The sequence below is a fragment of the Saccoglossus kowalevskii genome, chromosome 5, assembly GCF_978046115.1.
Source record: "Saccoglossus kowalevskii chromosome 5, keSacKowa6.1, whole genome shotgun sequence".
NCBI lineage: Eukaryota > Metazoa > Hemichordata > Enteropneusta > Harrimaniidae > Saccoglossus > Saccoglossus kowalevskii.
In genome coordinates this window covers 1,573,857-1,593,110 of record NC_140645.1, presented here as the reverse complement: position 1 = coordinate 1,593,110, position 19,254 = coordinate 1,573,857, and the positions used below count along the sequence as shown (strand labels likewise).

At 42.1% G+C, this 19,254-nt stretch overlaps 1 protein-coding gene across 1 annotated transcript in view; it reads right to left on the bottom strand.

Annotated features, from left to right (window-relative positions):
• Window positions 1-7,730: 7,730 nt before the first annotated feature.
• The window catches only part of LOC102806883 (ankyrin repeat and SAM domain-containing protein 3-like), a 103,479-nt gene continuing 91,955 nt past the window's right edge, over window positions 7,731-19,254 (bottom strand). The window contains exons 10-12 of the mRNA XM_085499496.1: window positions 17,927-18,068; window positions 17,668-17,840; window positions 7,731-8,954 (exon numbers count right to left, since the gene is read on the bottom strand). Coding sequence (XP_085355622.1) covers window positions 8,543-8,954; window positions 17,668-17,840; window positions 17,927-18,068 — 727 coding nt within the window. The 3' untranslated portion in view covers window positions 7,731-8,542. The remainder of the gene's footprint in view (window positions 8,955-17,667; window positions 17,841-17,926; window positions 18,069-19,254) is intronic.

The window sequence follows — 19,254 nt, the reverse complement described above, 5'->3', positions numbered from 1 at the left end:
TTGTGGAAAGTCGATAATATGTTGTGAAAAGTCGATAATGTGCTGTGTAAAGTCAATGATGTGTTGTGTGGAGTCGATAGTATGTTGTGGAAAGTAAATATGTTGTGGAAAGTCGATAATGTGTTGTGGAAAGTAAATATGTTGTGGAAAGTCGATAATATGTTGTGGAAAGTCGATAATGTGTTGTGGAAAGTCGATAATATGTTGTAGAAAGTCGATAATGTGTTGTAGAGAGTCGATAGTATGTTGTGGAAAGTATGTTGTGGAAAGTCGATAATATGCTGTGGAAAGTCGGTAGTATGTTGTGGAGAGTCGATAATATGTTGTGGAAAGTCGATAATGTGTTGTGGAAAGTCGATAATGTGTTGTGGAAAGTCGATATGTTGTAGAAAGTCGATAGTATGTTGTAGAATGTCGATAGTATGTTGTAGAATGTCGATAATATGTTGTGGAAAGTCGATAATGTGTTGTGTCGAATCGATAGTATGTTGTGGAAAGTCAATATGTTGTGAAAAGTCGATAATATGTTGCAGAAAGTCGATAATGTGTTGTGAAAAGTCGATAGTATGTTGTGGAAAGTCGATATGTTGTAGAAAGTCGATAATATGTTGTAAAAAGTCGATAATGTGTTGTGGAAAGTCGATAATATGTTGTGGAAAGTCAATAGTATGTTGTTGAGTCGATAGTATGTTGTAGAATGTCGATAATATGTTGTGGAAAGTCGATAATGTGTTGTGTCGAATCGATAGTATGTTGTAGAAAGTCGATAATATGTTGTGGAAAGTCGATAATGTGTTGTGGAAAGTCGATAAAATGTTGTAGAAAGTCGATAATGCATTGTGAAAAGCTGATATGTTGTAGAAAGTAGATAATATGTTGTGGAAAGTCGATAATATGTTGTGAAAAGTCGATAATGTGCTGTGGAGAGTCGATAGTATGTTGTAGAAAGTCGATAGTATTTGTGGAAAATTGATAATGTGTTATGAAAAGTTAATAGTATGCTGTGGAGAGTCGATAGTATGTTGTGGAAAGTCGATAGTATGTTGTAGGAAGTCGATAATGTGTTGTGAAAAGTCAGTGTGTTGTGGAAAGTCGATAAAATGTTGTAGAAAGTCGATAATGCGTTGTGAAAAGTCAATATGTTGTAGAAAGTCGATAATATGTTGTGGAAAGTCGATAATATGTTGTGGAAAGTCGATAATATGTTGTGGAAAGTCAGTGTGTTGTGGAAAGTCGATAAAATGTTGTAGAAAGTCGATAATGCGTTGTGAAAAGTCAATATGTTGTAGAAAGTCGATAGTATGTTGTGGAAAGTCGATAAAATGTTGTAGGAAGTCGATAATGTGTTGTGAAAAGTCAGTGTGTTGTGGAAAGTCGATAAAATGTTGTAGAAAGTCGATAATGCGTTGTGGAAAGTCGATAATATGTTGTAGAAAGTCGATAATGTGTTGTGGAAAGTCGATAAAATGTTGTAGAAAGTCGATAATGCATTGTGAAAAGCTGATATGTTGTAGAAAGTAGATAATATGTTGTAGAAAGTCGATAATATGTTGTGGAAAGTCGATAATGTGTTGTGGAAAGTCGATAAAATGTTGTAGAAAGTCGATAATGCATTGTGAAAAGCTGATATGTTGTAGAAAGTAGATAATATGTTGTGGAAAGTCGATAATATGTTGTGAAAAGTCGATAATGTGCTGTGGAGAGTCGATAGTATGTTGTAGAAAGTCGATAGTATTTGTGGAAAATTGATAATGTGTTATGAAAAGTTAATAGTATGCTGTGGAGAGTCGATAGTATGTTGTGGAAAGTCGATAGTATGTTGTAGGAAGTCGATAATGTGTTGTGAAAAGTCAGTGTGTTGTGGAAAGTCGATAAAATGTTGTAGAAAGTCGATAATGCGTTGTGAAAAGTCAATATGTTGTAGAAAGTCGATAATATGTTGTGGAAAGTCGATAATATGTTGTGGAAAGTCAGTGTGTTGTGGAAAGTCGATAAAATGTTGTAGAAAGTCGATAATGCGTTGTGAAAAGTCAATATGTTGTAGAAAGTCGATAGTATGTTGTGGAAAGTCGATAAAATGTTGTAGGAAGTCGATAATGTGTTGTGAAAAGTCAGTGTGTTGTGGAAAGTCGATAAAATGTTGTAGAAAGTCGATAATGCGTTGTGGAAAGTCGATAGTATGTTGTGGAAAGTCGATAGTATGTTGTGGAAAGTCGATAGTATGTTGTAGAAAGTCGATAATGTGTTGTGGAAAGTCGATAGTGTGTTGTGGAAAGTCGATAATATGTTGTGGAAAGTCGATAATATGTTGTGGAAAGTCAGTGTGTTGTGGAAAGTCGATAAAATGTTGTAGAAAGTCGATAATGCGTTGTGAAAAGTCAATATGTTGTAGAAAGTCGATAGTATGTTGTGGAAAGTCGATAAAATGTTGTAGGAAGTCGATAATGTGTTGTGAAAAGTCAGTGTGTTGTGGAAAGTCGATAAAATGTTGTAGAAAGTCGATAATGCGTTGTGAAAAGTCAATATGTTGTAGAAAGTCGATAATATGTTGTGAAAAGTCGATAATATGTTGTGAAAAGTCGATAATATGTTGTGGAGAGTGGATAGTATGTTGTGGAAAATCGATAGTGTGTTGTGGAAAGTCAATAATGTGTCGTAGAAAGTCAATAATGTGTTGTAGAAATTTGATAATGTGTTTTAGAAAGTCGATAATGTATTGTGGAAAGTCGATAATGTGTTGTAGAAAGTCGATAATGTGTTGTACAATGTATTCCTGTCAGGAATGACTTCACAGTCTATTTTAAATTGTTCAACTTCTGAGTCAAAACTTTAGACTTACAACAAACTGTTGCCACTCATTTTTAAGACTTTCTAAACAATTTATTTCACATTTTCATATTTCAACCATTTTCACTTTGAACCAAATGTTCACCAGCCAATTGTTGCTACATTTTACTAACTTTCCCTATTATTTCCAGGCTTTTCTACTACTTTCCATTTACTTTATTGAATTGGCAAAAAACTTTTAACATTTTCATCTTTTTCAACAACCTTTCCAGGTAACTTTTACAAAATTTCAACTACATATTTTGAATATCCATGCAACTTTTACTTCTTTCCAGCAAACATTTTGAATTTCTCAAGAATATTTACAACCCGCTGTATAATGCATTACTTTCAGGAATCCAAACGATGACTTGTAAAGACTGTAAGTCTATTTCAACAAATGTTCAGGTAAAGAACTTTTACAACATCTATACAATATTTACAATTTGATCGCTGTCTAGTTCAGTTCAACTTTCCGGGTAACTTTTCATTCTCCAAAATTTCATGTACCTCATCTCAATATTTACTGGCCAACAATTTGGATATTATTGATATTTTTGATATTACCGGTATCAGAGGTACATTACTTGGGGTTTGTTACTACGGTGACATGATACCAAGATCCTGTTACAATCTCGCTCTCGCATAAGCGTTCCAACTCAAAAAAATGCGAATGCGCATGCCCGAGGTAACTAGGATACTGGGATGTCCAGTTGGATCAAAATAGCTGCTCACGATATGATGGATTACGATAACTATATTTTCTATACATTTTCGATGTATTACATTTTTTCACTATGAATGTGGTAATACATGTTTTATTGTCATGTCAGAAGGTCGTAGCATCAGTCTCGCTATCTACGAGATGAGACTTGAATGTGATCTTGGCATGATGTCACCATACAGTACTATGCGCGTTGCAAACCCCAAGTAATGTACCTCTGCTGGTATTGATTCTGTACGTCATCAACTCAAACACAAAGCATGTACACCACACATTTAAAAATAAGTATACTAAATGTAATATTTATAAAGAATATTTATTAAAAAATATCTGGCTTTAGAAGCCATTGTCATCTTTTAAATTAGTGATCACTTAATAAAATAAAGTACATATACATATAAATCAATCAAAGAAAAATCAATGTCCCATGTTCATATGTAATAACACTGTGAAATTTACATACATGCAGGATATACCATTAACAGTGACATCTTTCAAAGCATGTTCAGTGTTAAAGTATAGTTTTATGCAAGGATACACACAACTCAGTTCACTATTATGAAGATTTAACACACATCTGGTTTAGGGAATACAAGCAAAGATTTACTGAAGACATGAGAGGCCATGAAATAATATACTAATATAAATCATACTACAATATCTATTATAATTACATATGCCTTGAATTGATGGGGTGTTTGTTCATTTCAGAAAACTCATCATTGACTGGTGATATCAACCATCAGTGACTGACTGACTACAGTAACTAGTCACTTATGATATCAACCATCAGTGACTGACTGACTACCGTAACTAGTCACTTATGATATCAACCATCAGTGACTGACTGACTACAATAACTATCAACCATCAGTGACTGACTGACTGACTACAATAACTACTCACTGATGATATCAACCATCAGTGACTGACTGACTACAGTAACTAATCACTTATGCTATCAACCATCAGTGACTGACTGACTGACTACAATAACTAGTCACTGATGATATCAACCATCAGTGACTGACTGACTGACTACAGTAACTAGTCACTTATGATATCAACCATCAGTGACTGACTGACTACAATAACTAGTCACTGATGATATCAACCATCAGTGACTGACTGACTACAGTAACTAGTCACTTATGATATCAACCATCAGTGACTGACTGACTACAGTAACTAGTCACTTATGATATCAACCATCAGTGACTGACTGACTACAATAACTAGTCACTGGTGATATCAACCATCAGTGACTGACTGACTACAGTAACTAGTCACTTATGATATCAACCATCAGTGACTGACTGACTACAATAACTAGTCACTTATGATATCAACCATCAGTGACTGACTGACTACAATAACTAGTCACTTATGATATCAACCATCAGTGACTGACTGACTACAATAACTAGTCACTTATGATATCAACCATCAGTGACTGACTGACTACAGTAACTAGTCACTTATGATATCAACCATCAGTGACTGACTGACTACAATAACTAGTCACTGATGATATCAACCATCAGTGACTGACTGACTACAATAACTAGTCACTGATGATATCAACCATCAGTGACTGACTGACTACAATAACTAGTCACTGATGATATCAACCATCAGTGACTGACTGACTACAATAACTAGTCACTGATGATATCAACCATCAGTGACTGACTGACTACAATAACTAGTCACTGATGATATCAACCACCAGTGACTGACTGACTACAATAACTAGTCACTTATGATATCAACCATCAGTGACTGACTACAATAACTAGTCACTGATGATGAATTGATGGGGTGTTTGTCTATTTCAGAAAACTCATCATTGACTGGTGATATCAGCCATCAGTGACTGACTGACTACAATAACTAGTCACTTATGATATCAACCATCAGTGACTAACTGACTACAATAACTAGTCACTGATGATATCAACCATCAGTGACTGACTGACTACAATAACTAGTCACTGATGATATCAACCATCAGTGACTGACTGACTGACTACAATAACTAGTCACTGATGATATCAACCATCAGTGACTGACTGACTACAGTAACTAGTCACTTATGATATCAACCATCAGTGGCTGACTGACTACAGTAACTAGTCACTTATGATATCAACCATCAGTGACTGACTGACCACAGTAACTAGTCACTGATGATATCAACCATCAGTGACTGACTGACTACAGTAACTAGTCACTTATGATATCAACCATCAGTGACTGACTGACTGCAATAACTAGTCACTGATGATATCAACCATCAGTGACTGACTGACTACAATAACTAGTCACTGATGATATCAACCATCAGTGACTGACTGACTACAATAACTAGTCACTGATGATATCAACCATCAGTGACTGACTGACTACAATAACTAGTCACTGGTGATATCAACCATCAGTGACTGACTGACTACAATAACTAGTCACTGATGATATCAACCATCAGTGACTGACTGACTACAATAACTAGTCACTGATGATATCAACCATCAGTGACTGACTGACTACAATAACTAGTCACTGATGATATCAACCATCAGTAACTGACTGACTGACTACAATAACTAGTCACTGATGATATCAACCATCAGTGACTGACTGGCTACAATAACTAGTCACTGATGATATCAACCATCAGTGACTGACTGACTACAATAACTAGTCACTTATGGTATCAACCATCAGTGACTGACTGACTACAATAACTAGTCACTTATGATATCAACCATCAGTGACTGACTGACTGACTACAATAACTAGTCACTGATGATATCAACCATCAGTGACTGACTGACTGACTACAATAACTAGTCACTGATGATATCAACCATCAGTGACTGACTAACTACAATAACTAGTCACTGATGATATCAACCATCAGTGACTGACTGACTACACTAGTCACTTATGGTATCAACCATCAGTGACTGACTGACTACAATAACTAGTCACTGATGATATCAACCATCAGTGACTGACTGACTACAATAACTAGTCACTGATGATATCAACCATCAGTGACTGACTGACTACAATAACTAGTCACTGACGATATCAACCATCAGTGACTGACTGACTACAATAACTAGTCACTGACGATATCAACCATCAGTGACTGACTGACTACAATAACTAGTCACTGACGATATCAACCACAGTGACTGACTGACTACAATAACTAGTCACTGACGATATCAACCATCAGTGACTGACTGACTACAATAACTAGTCACTGATGATATCAACCATCAGTGACTGACTGACTACAATAACTAGTCACTGATGATATCAACCATCAGTGACTGACTGACTACAATAACTAGTCACTGATGATATCAACCATCAGTGACTGACTGACTACAATAACTAATCACTGATGATATCAACCATCAGTGACTGACTGACTACAATAACTAGTCACTGATGATATCAACCATCAGTAACTGACTGACTACAATAACTAGTCACTGATGATATCAACCATCAGTGACTAACTGACTACAATAACTAGTCACTTATGATATCAACCATCAGTGACTGACTGACTACAATAACTAGTCACTGATAATGAATTGATGGGGTGTTTGTCTATTTCAGAAAACTCATCATTGACTGGTGATATCAACCATCAGTGACTGACTGACTACAATAACTAGTCACTTATGATATCAACCATCAGTGACTGACTGACTACAATAACTAGTCACTTATGATATCAACCATCAGTGACTGACTGACTACAGTAACTAGTCACTTATGATATCAACCATCAGTGACTGACTGACTACAATAACTAGTCACTTATGATATCAACCATCAGTGACTGACTGACTACAATAACTAGTCACTGATGATATCAACCATCAGTGACTGACTGACTACAGTAACTAGTCACTTATGATATCAACCATCAGTGACTGACTGACTACAGTAACTAGTCACTTATGATATCAACCATCAGTGACTGACTGACTATAATAACTAGTCACTGATGATATCAACCATCAGTGACTGACTGACTACAATAACTAGTCACTTATGGTATCAACCATCAGTGACTGACTGACTACAATAACTAGTCACTTATGATATCTACCATCAGTGACTGATTGACTACACCAATTTTTCACTGATTGACTACACCAACTAGTCACTGACAATATCAACCATCAGTGACTGACTACCTTAAACTAATCACACTCTTTTGGATTACTCCTAGGGCAGCTACGTATCAAGTTGAGTTGTTTTTGAGATATTTTTGAAAATGCTAATTTATGCAAGTTAGACATTTAATATACACAGATTTCATGCACAAAACACAGTGGCCCTGTGGAGTATCCCAGAAAACCTATGAACCAAATATCATTGAAATGAGATGATTATTTCTCAAGACATCAGTAAAGGGCTAAAAATTGGCTTATTATGATAATTAAAATAATAATAAGTGCACATTTCAATCAAAAACTAATCACGTCTTCACACAAGGAACTAAGCTTCATTAAAAAAGAGTTTCATTAAGAAAAGAACGTAAATTTTACATCTGAATCTCATTACCACCAGTATAAATGTCTGTGCACTTAATTCTAAGTATTTTATTTTAGCCAAAGTTTAACTCATGGCATGAAAATTATACATGCTAGTCAGGCACAAATTGAACTTTTTTGTGACTAGTAAAATTTCAGAATTTTTTTTTTAATTAATTGTGACCAGAAGAAATATTTTACTTGAAATTTCACTGATATTTGAAATATATACATACAACACATGCCAAAATGTAACTTGGCCAAAACCTGGTTTATAAAATATTCAAGCTTAAAACAGATCAGATAAAAACTGTTTGAGTTATTGTAACCACAAGAGATGATAAGAACAATGGCAAAATTTACAAGGAGATATTACCTTTAATAAACATTGCCCTTCATCAATGTTTCAGGAATGCTAAAAGCTTGGCTACAAGAGCTTTCCAGTATCAGACACCTCCAGTGCATCCTGAGGATAACTGGATCTTTCCTGGCCTACTAACTGGTCCATATTAAATGTTGCCATGGAAACAGCCCTGCCCATCTGCTTAGTATAGTGATCTAGCATTGATATGACTTCATCCGTATTTAAAATTGATAAATCTATCATTTGTGAGCGTGCACCACACTGCATGGCAGTATTTCCTGACTGATTGGCTGACCTGTCATCAAACAGCTTTCTGTCTTTAACAGGACCAAGATTTGTTCTATCATGCATTCTGATTGGCTGATGAAATCCTGGTATTTGATTGGTTGTATGTTCCATAGTTCCATTGCCAAATGCATTCATAGTTGATGAATATAAGATTGTTAACCTCTTTGTCAGTTCTTCTTGACACAACCTATTGTGAAAATAATAAGACTTAGTGTGATTGTTTGACATTATTGGAAATTGGAAAAGGTGGAAAGGGGGGAAAATGGTTATAGCGGTGAACATTTGAATTTAGGGGAAAATAGTGAGGTGTGATATGCATAGAAGGTAGTTGAGTGGGAATGCATGGAGGAGGAGGAAGTTGGTGGTGGAATGGGGGCATAATGTGAAAGTGGTTGTTGGAGGAAAGAGGTGGAGTGGGGAGTGGTGTTAATAATAGTGGTGGGAGGAAAGAGGTGGAGTGGGGAGGTGTGTTAATAATGGTGGTGGGAGGAAGATTGTAGAGAGGGGACAGGGTCTATAGCACCAAGAGCCAAATGATTTCCAAGACACTTCCAGACCTTTTCTCAAACTTTCTTGCATTTTTCCCAAAATATTTTGACCCTTAATTCGGGCAAAAATCATCACCAAAGCTCATCAAAGTTCTGAGGATATGGTAGTTCCCAGGAGAAAACGAGCCTTTCTAAAATGAATTAATAACTATAAAGAAATTTAAGAAAACGACGGAGTAGGGGAGGTGTGATGTAAAGGTGGTGGAAGAAAGATGTTGGCAGATAGGAGAGGTGTGATAATAATGGTGGTAGGGAGAAAATGGCGAAGTGGGGGTGGTGTGCTGTAAAGGTGGTGGGAGAAAGATGTTGGTGGAGTGGGGAGGTGTGATAATAATGGTGGCGGGGAGAAAATGGCAGAGTGGGGAGGTGTGATGTAAAGGTGGTGGGAGAAAGATGTTGGTGGAGTGGGGAGGTGTGATAATAATGGTGGTGGGGAGAAAATGGCAGAGTGGGGAGGTGTGATGTAAAGGTGGTGGGAGAAAGATGTTGGTGGAGTGGGGAGGTGTGATAATAATGGTGGTGGGGAGAAAATGACGGAGTGGGGAGGTGTGATGTAAAGGTGGTGGGAGAAAGATGTTGGTGGAGTGGGGAGGTGTGATAATAATAGTGGTGGGGAGAAATGGCGGAGTGGGGAGGTGTGATGTAAAGGTGGTGGGAGAAAGACGTTGGTGGATAGGGGAGGTGCGATAATAATGGTGGTGGGGAGAAAATGGCGGAGTGGGAAGGTGTGATGTAAAGGTGGTGGGGAGAAAATGACGGAGTGGGGAGGTGTGATGTAAAGGTGGTAGAAGAAAGATGTTGGTTGAGTGGGGAGGTGTGATAATAATGGTGGTGGGGAGAAAATGACGGAGTGGGGAGGTGTGATGTAAAGGTGGTAGAAGAAAGATGTTGGTGGATTGGGGAGGTGTGATAACAATGGTGGTGGGGAGAAAATGGCGGAGTGGGGGTGGTGTGCTGTAAAGGTGGTGGGAGAAAGATGTTGGTGGAGTGGGGAGGTGTGATAATAATGGTGGCAGGGAGAAAATGGCAGAGTGGGGAGGTGTGATGTAAAGGTGGTGGGAGAAAGATGTTGGTGGAGTGGGGAGGTGTGATAATAATGGTGGTGGGGAGAAAATGACGGAGTGGGGAGGTGTGATGTAAAGGTGGTGGGAGAAAGATGTTGGTGGAGTGGAGAGGTGTGATAATAATGGTGGTGGGGAGAAAATGGCAGAGTGGGGAGGTGTGATGTAAAGGTGGTGGGAGAAAGATGTTGGTGGAGTGGGGAGGTGTGATAATAATGGTGGTGGGGAGAAAATGACGGAGTGGGGAGGTGTGATGTAAAGGTGGTGGGAGAAAGATGTTGGTGGAGTGGGGAGGTGTGATAATAATGGTGGTGGGGAGAAAATGGCAGAGTGGGGAGGTGTGATGTAAAGGTGGTGGGAGAAAGATGTTGGTGGAGTGGGGAGGTGTGATAATAATGGTGGTGGGGAGAAAATGACGGAGTGGGGAGGTGTGATGTAAAGGTGGTGGGAGAAAGATGTTGGTGGAGTGGGGAGGTGTGATAATAATAGTGGTGGGGAGAAATGGCGGAGTGGGGAGGTGTGATGTAAAGGTGGTGGGAGAAAGACGTTGGTGGATAGGGGAGGTGCGATAATAATGGTGGTGGGGAGAAAATGGCGGAGTGGGAAGGTGTGATGTAAAGGTGGTGGGGAGAAAATGACGGAGTGGGGAGGTGTGATGTAAAGGTGGTAGAAGAAAGATGTTGGTTGAGTGGGGAGGTGTGATAATAATGGTGGTGGGGAGAAAATGACGGAGTGGGGAGGTGTGATGTAAAGGTGGTAGAAGAAAGATGTTGGTGGATTGGGGAGGTGTGATAACAATGGTGGTGGGGAGAAAATGGCGGAGTGGGGGTGGTGTGCTGTAAAGGTGGTGGGAGAAAGATGTTGGTGGAGTGGGGAGGTGTGATAATAATGGTGGCAGGGAGAAAATGGCAGAGTGGGGAGGTGTGATGTAAAGGTGGTGGGAGAAAGATGTTGGTGGAGTGGGGAGGTGTGATAATAATGGTGGTGGGGAGAAAATGACGGAGTGGGGAGGTGTGATGTAAAGGTGGTGGGAGAAAGATGTTGGTGGAGTGGAGAGGTGTGATAATAATGGTGGTGGGGAGAAAATGGCAGAGTGGGGAGGTGTGATGTAAAGGTGGTGGGAGAAAGATGTTGGTGGAGTGGGGAGGTGTGATAATAATGGTGGTGGGGAGAAAATGACGGAGTGGGGAGGTGTGATGTAAAGGTGGTGGGAGAAAAATGTTGGTGGAGTGGGGAGGTGTGATAATAATGGTGGTGGGGAGAAATGGCGGAGTGGGGAGGTGTGATGTAAAGGTGGTGGGAGAAAGACGTTGGTGGATGGGGGAGGTGCGATAATAATGGTGGTGGGGAGAAAATGGCGGAGTGGGGAGGTGTGATGTAAAGGTGGTGGGGAGAAAATGACGGAGTGGGGAGGTGTGATGTAAAGGTGGTAGAAGAAAGATGTTGGTTGAGTGGGGAGGTGTGATAATAATGGTGGTGGGGAGAAAATGACGGAGTGGGGAGGTGTGATGTAAAGGTGGTAGAAGAAAGATGTTGGTGGATTGGGGAGGTGTAATAACAATGGTGGTGGGGAGAAAATGGCGGAGTGGGGGTGGTGTGCTGTAAAGGTGGTGGGAGAAAGATGTTGGTGGAGTGGGGAGGTGTGATAATAATGGTGGCAGGGAGAAAATGGCAGAGTGGGGAGGTGTGATGTAAAGGTGGTGGGAGAAAGATGTTGGTGGAGTGGGGAGGTGTGATAATAATGGTGGTGGGGAGAAAATAACGGAGTGGGGAGGTGTGATGTAAAGGTGGTGGGAGAAAGATGTTGGTGGAGTGGAGAGGTGTGATAATAATGGTGGTGGGGAGAAAATGGCAGAGTGGGGAGGTGTGATGTAAAGGTGGTGGGAGAAAGATGTTGGTGGAGTGGGGAGGTGTGATAATAATGGTGGTGGGGAGAAAATGACGGAGTGGGGAGGTGTGATGTAAAGGTGGTGGGAGAAAGATGTTGGTGGAGTGGGGAGGTGTGATAATAATGGTGGTGGGGAGAAATGGCGGAGTGGGGAGGTGTGATGTAAAGGTGGTGGGGAGAAAATGACGGAGTGGGGAGGTGTGATGTAAAGGTGGTAGAAGAAAGATGTTGGTTGAGTGGGGAGGTGTGATAATAATGGTGGTGGGGAGAAAATGACGGAGTGGGGAGGTGTGATGTAAAGGTGGTTGAAGAAAGATGTTGGTGGATTGGGGAGGTGTGATAACAATGGTGGTGGAGAGAAAATGGCGGAGTGGGGGTGGTGTGCTGTAAAGGTGGTGGAAGAAAGATGTTGGTGGAGTGGGGAGGTGTGATAATAATGGTGGCAGGGAGAAAATGGCAGAGTGGGGAGGTGTGATGTAAAGGTGGTGGGAGAAAGATGTTGGTGGAGTGGGGAGGTGTGATAATAATGGTGGTGGGGAGAAAATGGCAGAGTGGGGAGGTGTGATGTAAAGGTGGTGGGAGAAAGATGTTGGTGGAGTGGGGAGGTGTGATAATAATGGAGGTGGGGAGAAAATGACGGAGTGGGGAGGTGTGATGTAAATGTGGTGGGAGAAAGATGTTGGTGGAGTGGGGAGGTGTGATAATAATGGTGGTGGGGAGAAATGGCGGAGTGGGGGGAGGTGTGATGTAAAGGTGGTGGGAGAAAGACGTTGGTGGATGGGGGAGGTGCGATAATAATGGTGGTGGGGAGAAAATGGCGGAGTAGGGAGGTGTGATGTAAAGGTGGTGGGGAGAAAATGACGGAGTGGGGGAGGTGTGATGTAAAGGTGGTAGAAGAAAGATGTTGGTTGAGTGGGGAGGTGTGATAATAATGGTGGTGGGGAGAAAATGGCGGAGTGGGGAGGTGTGATAATAATGGTGGTGGGGAGAAAATGACGGAGTGGGGAGGTGTGATGTAAAGGTGGTTGAAGAAAGATGTTGGTGGAGTGGGGAGGTGTTATAATAATGGTGGTGGGGAGAAAATGGCGGAGTGGGGGTGGTGTGCTGTAAAGGTGGTGGGAGAAAGATGTTGGTGGAGTGGGGAGGTGTGATAATAATGGTGGCAGGGAGAAAATGGCAGAGTGGGGAGGTGTGATGTAAAGGTGGTGGGAGGAAGATGTTGGTGGAGTGGGGAGGTGTGATAATAATGGTGGTGGGGAGAAAATGACGGAGTGGGGAGGTGTGATGTAAAGGTGGTGGGAGAAAGATGTTGGTGGAGTGGAGAGGTGTGATAATAATGGTGGTGGGGAGAAATGGCGGAGTGGGGAGGTGTGATGTAAAGGTGGTGGGAGAAAGATGTTGGTGGATGGGGGAGGTGTGATAATAATGGTGGTGGGGAGAAAATGACGGAGTGGGGAGGTGTGATGTAAAGGTGGTGGGAGAAAGATGTTGGTGGAGTGGGGAGGTGTGATAATAATGGTGGTGGGGAGAAAATGACGGAGTGGGGAGGTGTGATGTAAAGGTGGTGGGAGAAAGATGTTGGTGGAGTGGGGAGGTGTGATAATAATGGTGGTGGGGAGAAATGGCGGAGTGGGGAGGTGTGATGTAAAGGTGGTGGGGAGAAAATGACGGAGTGGGGAGGTGTGATGTAAAGGTGGTAGAAGAAAGATGTTGGTTGAGTGGGGAGGTGTGATAATAATGGTGGTGGGGAGAAAATGACGGAGTGGGGAGGTGTGATGTAAAGGTGGTTGAAGAAAGATGTTGGTGGATTGGGGAGGTGTGATAACAATGGTGGTGGAGAGAAAATGGCGGAGTGGGGGTGGTGTGCTGTAAAGGTGGTGGAAGAAAGATGTTGGTGGAGTGGGGAGGTGTGATAATAATGGTGGCAGGGAGAAAATGGCAGAGTGGGGAGGTGTGATGTAAAGGTGGTGGGAGAAAGATGTTGGTGGAGTGGGGAGGTGTGATAATAATGGTGGTGGGGAGAAAATGGCAGAGTGGGGAGGTGTGATGTAAAGGTGGTGGGAGAAAGATGTTGGTGGAGTGGGGAGGTGTGATAATAATGGAGGTGGGGAGAAAATGACGGAGTGGGGAGGTGTGATGTAAATGTGGTGGGAGAAAGATGTTGGTGGAGTGGGGAGGTGTGATAATAATGGTGGTGGGGAGAAATGGCGGAGTGGGGGGAGGTGTGATGTAAAGGTGGTGGGAGAAAGACGTTGGTGGATGGGGGAGGTGCGATAATAATGGTTGTGGGGAGAAAATGGCGGAGTAGGGAGGTGTGATGTAAAGGTGGTGGGGAGAAAATGACGGAGTGGGGGAGGTGTGATGTAAAGGTGGTAGAAGAAAGATGTTGGTTGAGTGGGGAGGTGTGATAATAATGGTGGTGGGGAGAAAATGGCGGAGTGGGGAGGTGTGATAATAATGGTGGTGGGGAGAAAATGACGGAGTGGGGAGGTGTGATGTAAAGGTGGTTGAAGAAAGATGTTGGTGGAGTGGGGAGGTGTGATAATAATGGTGGTGGGGAGAAAATGGCGGAGTGGGGGTGGTGTGCTGTAAAGGTGGTGGGAGAAAGATGTTGGTGGAGTGGGGAGGTGTGATAATAATGGTGGCAGGGAGAAAATGGCAGAGTGGGGAGGTGTGATGTAAAGGTGGTGGGAGGAAGATGTTGGTGGAGTGGGGAGGTGTGATAATAATGGTGGTGGGGAGAAAATGACGGAGTGGGGAGGTGTGATGTAAAGGTGGTGGGAGAAAGATGTTGGTGGAGTGGAGAGGTGTGATAATAATGGTGGTGGGGAGAAATGGCGGAGTGGGGAGGTGTGATGTAAAGGTGGTGGGAGAAAGATGTTGGTGGATGGGGGAGGTGTGATAATAATGGTGGTGGGGAGAAAACGACGGAGTAGGGGAGGTGTGATGTAAAGGTTGTGGAAGAAAGATGTTGGTGGAGTGGGGAGGTGTAATAATAATGGTGGTGGGGAGAAAATGGCGGAGTAGGGGAGGTGTAATATAAAGGTGGTGGGAGAACGATGTTGGCAGATAGGGGAGGTGTGATAATAATGGTGGCGGGGAGAAAATGACGGAGTGGGGAGGTGTGATGTAAAGGTGGTGGAAGAAAGATGTTGGTGGAGTGGGGAGGTGTGATAATAATGGTGGTGGGGAGAAAACGATGGAGTAGGCGAGGTGTGATGTAAAGGTGGTGGAAGAAAGATGTTGGTGGAGTGGGGAGGTGTGATAACAATGGTGGTGGGGAGAAAATGGCGGAGTGGGGAGGTGTGATGTAAAGGTGGTGGGAGAAAGAAGTTGGTGGATGGGGGAGATGTGATAATAATGGTGGTGGGGAGAAAATGGCGAAGTGGGGAGGTGTGGTGTAAAGGTGGTGGGGAGAAAATGACGGAGTGGGGAGGTGTGATGTAAAGGTGGTAGAAGAAAGATGTTGGTTGAGTGGGGAGGTGTGATAATAATGGTGGTGGGGAGAAAATGGCGGAGTAGGGGAGGTGTGATGTAAAGGTGGTGGAAGAAATATGTTGGCAGATAGGGGAGGTGTGATAACAATGGTGGTGGGGAGAAAATGGCAGAATGGGGGAGGCGTGATATTAAGGTGGTGGAAGAAAGATGTTGGCAGATAGGGGAGGTGTGATAATAATGGTCGTGGGAAGAAAATGACAGAGTAGGGGAGGTGTGATGTAAAGGTGGTGGAAGAAAGATGTTGGCAGATAGGGGAGGTGTGATAACAATGGTGGTGGGGAGAAAATGGCAGAATGGGGGAGGCGTGATATTAAGGTGGTGGAAGAAAGATGTTGGCAGATAGGGGAGGTGTGATAATAATGGTCGTGGGAAGAAAATGACAGAGTAGGGGAGGTGTGATGTAAAGGTGGTGGAAGAAAGATGTTGGCAGATAGGGGAGGTGTGCTAACAATGGTGGTGGGGAGAAAATGGCGGAATGGGGGAGGTGTGATATAAAGGTGGTGGAAGAAAGATGTTGGTGGAGTGGGGAGGTGTGATAATAATGGTGGTGGGGAGAAAACGACGGAGTAGGGGAGGTGTGATGTAAAGGTGGTGGAAGAAAGATGTTGGTGGAGTGAGGAGGTGTGATAACAATGGTGGTGGGGAGAAAATGGCGGAGTGGGGGAGGCGTGATATAAAGGTGGTGGAAGAAAGATGTTGGCAGATAGGGGAGGTGTGATAATAATGGTGGTGGGGAGAAAATGACGGAGTGGGGAGGTGTGATGTAAAGGTGGTGGAAGAAAGATGTTGGTGGAGTGGAAAGGTATGATAACAATGGTGGTGGGGAGAAAATGGCGGAGTGGGGGAGGCGTGATATAAAGGTGGTGGAAGAAAGATGTTGGCAGATAGGGGAGGTGTGATAATAATGGTGGTGGGGAGAAAATGACGGAGTGGGGAGGTGTGATGTAAAGGTGGTGGAAGAAAGATGTTGGTGGAGTGGGGAGGTGTGATAATAATGGTGGTGGGGAGAAAACGACGGAGTAGGGGAGGTGTGATGTAAAGGTGGTGGAAGAAAGATGTTGGTGGAGTGGGGAGGTGTGATAACAATGGTGGTGGGGAGAAAATGGCTGAGTGGGGGAGGCGTGATATAAAGGTGGTGGAAGAAAGATGTTGGCAGATAGGGGAGGTGTGATAATAATGGTGGTGGGGAGAAAATGGCAGAGTGGGGAGGTGTGATGTAAAGGTGGTGGAAGAAAGATGTTGGTGGAGTGGGGAGGTGTGATAATAATGGTGGTGGGGAGAAAACGACGGAGTAGGGGAGGTGTGATGTAAAGGTGGTGGAAGAAAGATGTTGGTGGAGTGGGGAGGTGTGATAACAATGGTGGTGGGGAGAAAATGGCGGAATGGGGGAGGCATGATATAAAGGTGGTGGGAGAACGATGTTGGCGGAGTGGGGAGGTGTGATAATAATGCTGGTGGGGAGAAAATGACGGAGTGGGGAGGTGTGATGTAAAGGTGGTGGAAGAAAGATGTTGGTGGAGTGGGGAGGTGTGATAATAATGGTGGTGGGGAGAAAACGACGGAGTAGGGGAGGTGTGATGTAAAGGTGGTGGAAGAAAGATGTTGGTGGAGTGGGGAGGTGTGATAACAATGGTGGTGGGGAGAAAATGGCGGAGTGGGGGAGGCGTGATATAAAGGTGGTGGAAGAAAGATGTTGGCAGATAGGGGAGGTGTGATAATAATGGTGGTGGGGAGAAAATGGCAGAGTGGGGAGGTGTGATGTAAAGGTGGTGGAAGAAAGATTTTGGCAGATAGGGGAGGTGTGATAATAATGGTGGTGGGAAGAAAATGGCGGAGGGGGAGATGTGATAACAATGGTGGTGGGAGAAAGATGATGAACATATTTAGTTTATAATCTTCTAGTACCTTATACTTTCATAAAGTAGTTTAATATCATAACATATTTTTCGTGTATCTGTGGCTAGTCCATGTACATGCTGCCAGGCTCTTTTATCTTCCATCAAGCATCCCTCAACAACATTCCGTAATTCCTTTTCTTGTAGTACCTGTGCAGTAGCTGTCTCTGTGTCTTTGATTGCCTGAATGAATCAAATTTATAATATTGTATACATTAGTATAGGGTGTGATGACACTGAGAATACAATGAATAGATGTCAATTATCACCTTATGTAATTGTATAGCCATTTCCTGCATCTCTGTTTCCACTCTGTCAGCATAGGCTTGTTCCAAGGAGTCACTAAATGGTCTTGATTGACTATGCCATCGGGCTATAGCTGATGTCATCTTTCGTCTTGGACCAAATAGCCTATAAATACACAATATTTTATTCATTGTCTTAATATCACATGTACAAACAAAGTTATTCTCATTGAACAGGAAAATTAGTTTCATCTCTCATAAATTATTAAAACAAACAAAAATAAGAAGTAATACATATAATAATAAGGTTATCACAAGAATACCACTACACAATCAATGCAACAATAATACACAATGAATGCTACATAGTGAATAATACACAATGAATGCTACACAGTGAATGCTACAGTGAATACTACACAATGAATGCTACACAATGAATGCTACACAGAGAATGCTACACAGTGAATGCTACAGTGAATACTACACAGTGAATGCTACACAATGAATGCTACACAGTGAATGCTACAGTGAATAATACACAGCGAATGCTACACAGTGAATGCTACATAGTGAATAATACACAATGAATGCTACACAGTGAATGCTACACAGTGAATGCTACACAGAGAATAATACACGGTGAATACTACACGGTGAATACTATACAGTGAATGCTACACAGTGAATGCTACACAGTGAATGCTACACAGTGAATAATACACAGTGAATACTACACGGTGAATACTATACAGTGAATGCTATACAATGAATGCTACACAGTGAGTGCTACACAGTAAATGCTACACAGTGAATAATACACAGTGAATGCTACAGTGAATGCTACTGAGCGAATGCTACACAGAATAGTACACTGTGAATGCTACACAGTGAATACTACACAGTGAATGCTACAGTGAATGCTACACAGTGAATGCTACACAGTGAATGCTACACTGAATGCTACACAATGAGTGCTACACAGTGAATACTACACTGAATACTACAGTGAATACTACACAGTGAATGCTACACAGTGAATGCTACACAGTGAGTGCTACACAGTGAATAATACACAGTGAATGCTACACAGTGAATGCTACACAGTGAATGCTACACAATGAGTGCTACACAGTGAATACTACACTGCATACTACACTGTGAATGCTACACAGTGAATGCTACACAGTGAATACTAGACTGTGAATACTACACGGTGAATACTACACAGTGAATACTACACAATGAATACTACACAGTGAATACTACACAATGAATACTACACAGTGAATACTATACAGTGAATGCTACACAGTGAATACTACACAGTGAATACTACACAGTGAATGCTA